General features: G+C 40.0%; 1 protein-coding gene across 1 annotated transcript in view; it reads left to right on the top strand.

Annotated features, from left to right (window-relative positions):
- The first annotated feature begins 2,295 nt into the window (after positions 1-2,295).
- The window catches only part of LOC107477352 (4-coumarate--CoA ligase 2-like), a 19,290-nt gene continuing 13,850 nt past the window's right edge, over positions 2,296-7,735 (top strand). Inside the window, exons 1-3 of the mRNA XM_052258842.1 lie at positions 2,296-3,147; positions 6,707-6,918; positions 7,035-7,580. Of these exons, the coding sequence (XP_052114802.1) occupies positions 2,469-3,147; positions 6,707-6,918; positions 7,035-7,580 (1,437 nt within the window). The 5' untranslated portion in view covers positions 2,296-2,468. The remainder of the gene's footprint in view (positions 3,148-6,706; positions 6,919-7,034; positions 7,581-7,735) is intronic.

Below are 7,735 nucleotides of genomic sequence, written 5' to 3'. Positions count from 1 at the left end.
TTCTCTCTCTCTCCCTCTCCCCCCCCTTCCTTCTTCTCTCTCTTCCTCTCTCTCTCTCTCCCTTTTTTTCTCTCCCTCTTCTCTCTATCTCTCCTCCTCCCCTCTTTCTTCCTCTCTCTCTCCTTCTCCTCTTTCTCCCCCTCATCTCTCTCTCTCTCTCTCTCTCTCTCTCTCTTTTCTATCGCTCTCTCTTTCTTTCCTTTTCTCCCCTCTCCCTCTCTCTCCCCCTCCCATCCCCCTTCTCTCTCTCCCTCCCTTCCCCTTCTCTCTCTCTCTCTTCCTCTTTTCCCTCTTTTCCCTTTTGTTTCTCTCCTCTCTGCCCTCTCTCCACCTCCCCTCTCTCATCCTCTTTCTCTCTCTCATTTTTCTCTTTTTTCTTTCTCTTTCCTATTCTTCTCTCTCTCCTTCCCTTTTTTCTCTCTCATTTTCTCTCTCTCTCTCTCTCTCATTCCTTTCTTTCTCTATCCTTTTCTTTCTCTTTTTTCTCTTTCTTCTCTCTCCTTATTCTCTTTCTCTCCTTCCTTTCTCTCTTTTTTCTTTTTCTCTCATCCTTTTCTCACTCTATATCCCTCTTCTCTTTCTCTTTCTCTTTTCTCCAAAATAACAGAGAGAAGGATGAGAGAGAGGAGGAAGAGGAGGAGAGAGAGGAAGAGAGAGAAGAGAGGAAAAAAAAGAGCACAAGAAAAGAGAGAAGGAGGAAGAGAGAGGGAGAAAAATTGAGAGAGATAGAGAGAAGGAGAGAGAGAGAGAGAGAAAGAGAGAGAGAAAAAGAAATGGGAGAGAGGGATAGGGGAGAGAGAAAAATGAGAGAAAGGGATAGAGAGGGAAAAAAGGAGAGCGAAAGAAAGGGGAGGGGAAGAAAGAGGGGCAGGGGAGAGAGAAAGAGAGGAGTGAGAGAGAGAGATGGAGATAGGGAGAGAGAGAGAAAGAGAGAGAAAAGGAAAAGGTGGAGAGAGAGTGAGGAAGACAAAGAAAAGGAGGAGGAGAAAGAAGGGGAGCGAGAGAGAAGAGGAAGAGAGAGGAGGGAGAGAGAAGGAGAGAGAGAGGGAGCAAAGAAGAGGAAGAGAGGAAGAGGGGAAGGAGAGAGAAAGAGAGAAAGAGAGAGAGAGGAGGGAGAGAAGGAGAGAGGGAGAGAGGACAGAAAGAGAAGGAGAGAAAGAGAGAGAGAGAGAGAGGGGGAAAGGTTATCATTTAAAAAAATAATTTGTCTAAAATGATGATTTTAAAACTACATTGAATATTAGGGACGATTTTGTATGCAAAAAAAGTTGGGAACAAAAAAATTTCGACCTAAACTATAGGGACTAAAATCGTACTATACCCATTTTTTTTTGCAATAGTTGCTATTTTAAAATTATTCACACTGAATTTGAATGACAAAAAAAAAGGAAGATTGGGGAGACTAGAGCTGAGGGGAGCAGCGTGGGTGCTCCTAAATTGGTAATGTCATGGGGTTTTATGCTAACAGCTTTATCAATAAGTATTTCTTTTTTGAATCAACTGACGAATTAGCTGATGTTGATTTATAGGGAGGGAGGGAGAGAGAGAGAGGGAGGGAGAGAGAAAGGGAGAGGAGAGAGAGAGTGAGAGGGGAGAGAGAGGGAAAGAAAGAGGGAGAGTGTGAAAACTAGTTTAAACTGTTTTTTTTTTAATTAAAACCAGTTTTATTTTTATGAACTGGTTTAAACTGGTGCACTGTATTATAAACTGGTTTAGAACCAGTTTCATATGTGACAAAGCAGTTTGGTTCAATTTTTAAACCATTTAAAATGGTTTAGTGCAATTTCAGTTCAGTTTATAGAAAAACTGAACCATGCACACCCCTAGCCACCATCATCAGAAACAACTTATTCCATTGATGCACAAAAAACCAACTTCAGCCAAACTTACCAAACTACCCACATCTTCAGATCAAAATTACCAGACATACCCATCAACAATACTATTCCTCTCCACACTTATTCCTTTCAAAAGCTCCCCCAAGTCTTCCACCGCCCATGTCTCATCACGGGTGATGGCAAGACTTACACCTACGTCTCATCACGGGTGATGGCAAGACTTACACCTACGGTGATATCCACCGCGCTTCTAGAAGCTTTGTCGTGGGCCTCTTTGTTAATTATTTGCTTTTGGACTGCATTAAGTTTTTCTTTTTATTATTGTTTCAGTTTGTTGTTTTAGTCAATTAGTGGTTCCTGCACTTTAGGAGAAAAGTAGTTTTTGTTATTCCACTTCCTTATCTAGTGGGTATGTGGCAGTTTCTGTTCATCCCACTTCCTAGTTTAGTGGTGATGTGGTAGTGTCATGGATTAAAATCCTATAAATGTACTGCTTCAGTAAAGTAAAAATGTGTGATTCCCATTCCTTTCACCTACGTATTTTTCTTATATCTCTGTCCTAAATATTTCTGTTTATACCATAAACCAACAAACTGGTATCACAGCATTCTTCTTACGGGGCCTGTGAAAATGGAAGGTGAAGCAAGTCTCTCACAAATTGCTCCGCCCACCTTTGATGGAGAAAACTATGACCTTTGGGCAGTTAAAATGGAGTCTTATTTGGAGGCATTGGACCTTTGGGAAGCCGTGGAAGAGGATTACGAAATTCCTCCGCTGCCAAACAATCCTACCATGGCTCAAATAAAATTGCACAAGGAGAAAAAAACAAGGAAGGCAAAGGCAAGATCATGTCTCTTTACTGGTGTTTCATCAATAATCTTCACCAGAATCATGACTCTCAAAACACCAAAAGCAATTTGGGACTATTTAAAGGAAGAATACGCAGGGGATGAGAGGATTCGAGGCATGCAAGTGCTCAACTTGATGAGGGAATTCGAGATGCAGAGAATGAAAGATTCTGAGACAATCAAAGAATACTCTGACAGGTTGCTTTCTATTGCAAACAAAGTTAGATTACTCGGCACTGAATTCACTGATTCTAGAATTGTGGAAAAAATTCTAGTTACAGTGCCAGAGAGATATGAAGCATCAATAACTACTTTGGAGAATACGAAGGATCTGTCCAAAATCACCTTAGCAGGAGTGTTACATGCCTTGCAGGCCCAAGAGCAGCGAAGGCTTATGAGACAAGATCACGTGGTTGAAGGTGCTTTACCAGCCAAGCATCATGAAGTTGGAAGTAGTCAAAGCAGCCAAAGCAAAGACAAAGGTAAAAAGAAAAATTACCCACCTTGTGAGCATTGTGGCAAAATGGGTCACCCACCCTTCAGATGTTGGAGAAGACCAGACGCAAAGTGCAACAAGTGCAATCAGCTTGGACATGAAGCTGTAATTTGCAAAGGCAAATCTCAACAACATGAAGCTAATGCCAATGTTGTAGAGCAAAATGAAGAAGATCAAATCTTTGTGGCAACATGCTTCTCAGCAAGGAGTAGTTCTGAATGCTGGCTGATTGATAGTGGTTGTACAAACCACATGACATATGATAAAACTCTTTTCAAGGATTTGAAGCCTGCTAAATTCTCAAAAGTCAGAATTGGGAATGGTGACTATATTTCTGCAAAAGGAAAAGGAACAATTGTAATTTCAACTAGCTCAGGTATGAAAACCATTTCAGATGTTCTGTATGTGCCTGACATTGACCAAAATCTGCTTAGTGTGGGTCAATTGTTAGAAAAGGGATTTAAAGTTTTTTTCGAAAATCTACATTGTCTTATCTTTGACACTACCGGTCGGGAGATTTTAAGGGTTAAAATGAGAGGAAAAAGCTTCTCATTTGATCCAATTGTGGAGGAGCAGACAGCTTACATCACCCAAGTCAGTCCCACTGAACTCTGGCATAAGCGACTTGGTCACTGTCATATTCAAAGGATGCTGAACATGAAGAGGAAAGATATGATTGAAGGTCTACCAATACTCTCTGATCATTTGCCAAATTGTAATGCCTGTCAATTTGGTAAACAAAACAGAGTGTCATTTCCCAAAACAGTTTGGAGAGCCTCTCAAAAGCTGCAACTCATCCACACTGATGTGGCAGGACCTCAAAGAACTCCATCGTTACAAGGTAGTCTATACTTTATTCTTTTCATAGATGATTTTACAAGAATGTGCTGGATTTTTTTCTTGAAATTCAAGCATGAAGTGGCTGGAGTCTTTGTAAAGTTCAAGAATATGGTGGAAACTCAAAGTGGGTGCAAGATACAATTTCTAAGATCAGATAATGGGAAGGAGTACACCTCAACACAATTTGATCAATTTTGTGAAGAAGCTGGTATTGTACATCAACTCACAACCCCATACACTCCAGAGCAAAATGGAGTTAGTGAAAGGAGAAATAGATCAGTAATGGAGATGGCCAGATGCATGCTGCATGAGAAGGAATTGCCTAAAGAATTTTGGGCTGAAGCGGCCAACACAGCCGTTTTTCTTCAAAATCGACTTCCATCCAAGGCTTTGAAAGACAAAACTCCTTTTGAGGCTTGGTATGGATATAAGCCTTCACTAACCTTTCTTAAAGTGTTTGGTTGTGTTTGTTTTGCACATGTTCCACAGGTTAAGCGCGACAAGCTTGACAAGAAAGCAATTCCGGGTATTTTTGTGGGTTATAGTTCTGTTTCAAAAGCCTACAAAGTGTATCATCCTCAATCTGGAAAGTTGACTGTGTCTAGGGATGTGCATTTCAATGAAGATCAACAATGGGATTGGAAGAACCCACGAAAAATAATTGGACCTTGTAACAATATTGAAGATGATTATGGCGGAAACCAAACAACAGAGTTGTGTCAAAATGAATTAGAAGATGATCATCCCATCAGAGGCACAAGACTGCTGTCAGACATTTATCAAAGATGCAATGTAGCAGTATGCGAACCTAGTTGCTGTGAAGAAGCACTCAAGGATCCAAAATGGAAAAAGGCAATGGAGGATGAGATTTCAATGATTCAAAAAAACAACACATGGGAAAAGGTTGACAAGCCTCAAGACAGAAAAGTTATTGGAGTTAAATGGGTGTTCAGAACAAAGCTTAATGCGGATTGCTCTATCAATAAATACAAGGCCAGACTTGTAGTAAAAGGGTATGCACAAATTTTTGGTGTTGATTATTCTGACACGTTTGCACCAGTGTCCAGATTAGATACAATTAGATTGGTGTTAGCAGTTGCTGTTCAACAAGGCTGGAAAGTATTTTATTTAGATGTCAAATCAGCTTTTTTAAATGGAGTTTTACAAGAAGAGATATATGTGGAGCAGCCAGAGGGATTTGTTATGCATGGAGAAGAAGATAAAGTCTATCTACTAAAAAAAGCCCTTTATGGATTAAAACAAGCACCAAGAGCTTGGTACAGTAGGATAAATGAACACCTATTGAGCATAGGCTTTGTAAAAAGCTTGTCTGAGGCCACTCTTTATGTAAAACATAAGGGAAAAAATTTTCTCATAGTTTCCCTCTATGTTGATGATCTTTTAGTAACTGGAGATGATACAAGTTTGGTTGAAGAATTCAAGCAAGAAATGATGCAAGTTTTTGAAATGACTGATCTTGGTCTTATGTCTTATTTTCTTGGAATTGAGATCAAACAAAATGAGGATGATGTGTTCATATGTCAAAAAAAATATGCTAAGGAAATCTTAAAAAAATTCCAGATGGAGGAGTGCAAAGCGGTTAGCACACCAATGAACCAAAAGGAGAAGTTGAGCAAAGAAGATGGTGCTGATAAAGTTGATGAAGGCTATTACAGGAGCTTGATTGGATGTTTAATGTATCTCACTGCAACAAGGCCGGACATTTTGTTTGCTGTAAGTCTTCTCTCTCGATTTATGCATTGTGCTAGTGAAATGCATTTAAAGGCAGCAAGAAGGGTATTGAGATATATTAAAGGTACTGTTGATTATGGTGTGAAGTTTGAGAGCTGTCAAAATTTCAAGTTGTGTGGATTCTCTGATAGTGACTAGGCTGGATCCATTGATGACATGAAGAGCACTTCCGGATATTGTTTCAGTTTAGGCTCAGGAGTTTTTTCATGGTGCACAAAGAAGCAGGAGACAGTAGCACAATCCACTGCAGAATCTGAATTCATAGCAGCAACAGCAGCTGTAAATCAAGTTTTGTGACTGAAAAAGATCTTATGTGATTTACATCTCCAACAGAATCACAAGACAGAAGTGTTTATCGACAACCAGGCAGCAATTGCGATTTCAAAGGATCCAGTGTGTCATGGCAAGACTAAACATTTTAACATCAAGCTCTACTTCTTAAGAGAGATGCAGCAAAATGGAGAAATAACTTTGGTTTATTGCAGGTCAGAAGATCAATTGGCAGATTTGTTTACAAAGCCACTTCCTGTCAGCAAGTTTGAGCTATTGAGGCAGAAAATTGGAGTTTGCAGATCCTAAAGCAAGGAGGAGTGTTAATTATTTGCTTTTGGACTGCATTAAGTTTTTCTTTTTATTATTGTTTCAGTTTGTTGTTTTAGTCAATTAGTGGTTCCTGCACTTTAGGAGAAAAGTAGTTTTTGTTATTCCACTTCCTTATCTAGTGGGTATGTGGCAGTTTCTGTTCATCCCACTTCCTAGTTTAGTGGTGATGTGGTAGTGTCATGGATTAAAATCCTATAAATGTACTGCTTCAGTAAAGTAAAAATGTGTGATTCCCATTCCTTTCATCTACGTATTTTTCTTATATCTCTGTCCTAAATATTTCTGTTTATACCATAAACCAACACTCTTCAACCTTGGAATCCGCAAAGGTGACGTCATCATGATCCTACTCCCAAACTCTCCAGAATTCGTGTTCTCCTTTTGGGCTGCTTCTATGCTTGGTGCAGTTTCCACCACTGCCAACCCTTCTTACACCTCCGTTGAAATCACAAAGCAGCTCAAAGCCTCCAAGGCCAAAATCGTCATTACACGTTCCATGCACGTGCACAAGCTCAAACAAGAAGAAGAAAACACCTTTATAGTAATCACATACCATATACATTTTTGTGTCAAACATTGATATTTTTTCATTTAAAATTGTCTTTTTTACTTATAGTGTACCGTATTCCGTATTTATACTCGTATTTGTACACGTAGGTGATAACTGTAGACAAACCACCAGAGAACTGCATGAGTTACTCGGTGGTTTCCAGCATGGAAGGGAAGCTGCCGGAGGTGGATATCGACCCTGACGACATGGTGGCACTGCCATTTTCCTCCGGCACGACGGGGCTGCCGAAGGGTGTGGTTCTGACACACAGAAGTCTGATAACAAACGTGGCTCAACAAGTTGAGGGAGAGAACCCTAACTTGCACCTGAAGGAAGAGGATGTAGTGCTTTGCGTTCTACCATTGTTTCACATTTACGCACTACACTCGGTGATGTTGTGCTCTATGAGAGTAGGGTGTAGGGTGTTGCTTATGGAGAAGTTTGAGATGAGGGTGATGTTGGAGCTTGTGGAAAAGCACAGGGTTTCGGTTTTGATGGCAGTACCGGCTTTGGTGGCGGCACTTTCAAAGAACCCCGCGGTGGAGGAGTATGACCTTAGGTCCATGCGGATGGTGATGTCGGGAGGTGCCCCACTTGCAGAGGATATTGAGGAGGCTTTTCATAGTAGATTGCCTCAAGCAATCCCTCGACAGGTACACAAATAATATCACACTCATATTATGCTGATATATTTTTGGGGAACTATGTATAAAGACGGTTAAAACCTTTTTTTTAGGATATTTTTTAATAGTTAAAATTTAATATATATAATTGATTAAATTATATTATTTATGTTAAAATTAAGTTA

This window comes from Arachis duranensis, chromosome 3, assembly GCF_000817695.3.
Source record: "Arachis duranensis cultivar V14167 chromosome 3, aradu.V14167.gnm2.J7QH, whole genome shotgun sequence".
Taxonomy (NCBI): Eukaryota; Viridiplantae; Streptophyta; class Magnoliopsida; order Fabales; family Fabaceae; genus Arachis; species Arachis duranensis.
This window is presented reverse-complemented; position numbering and strand designations above follow the sequence as displayed.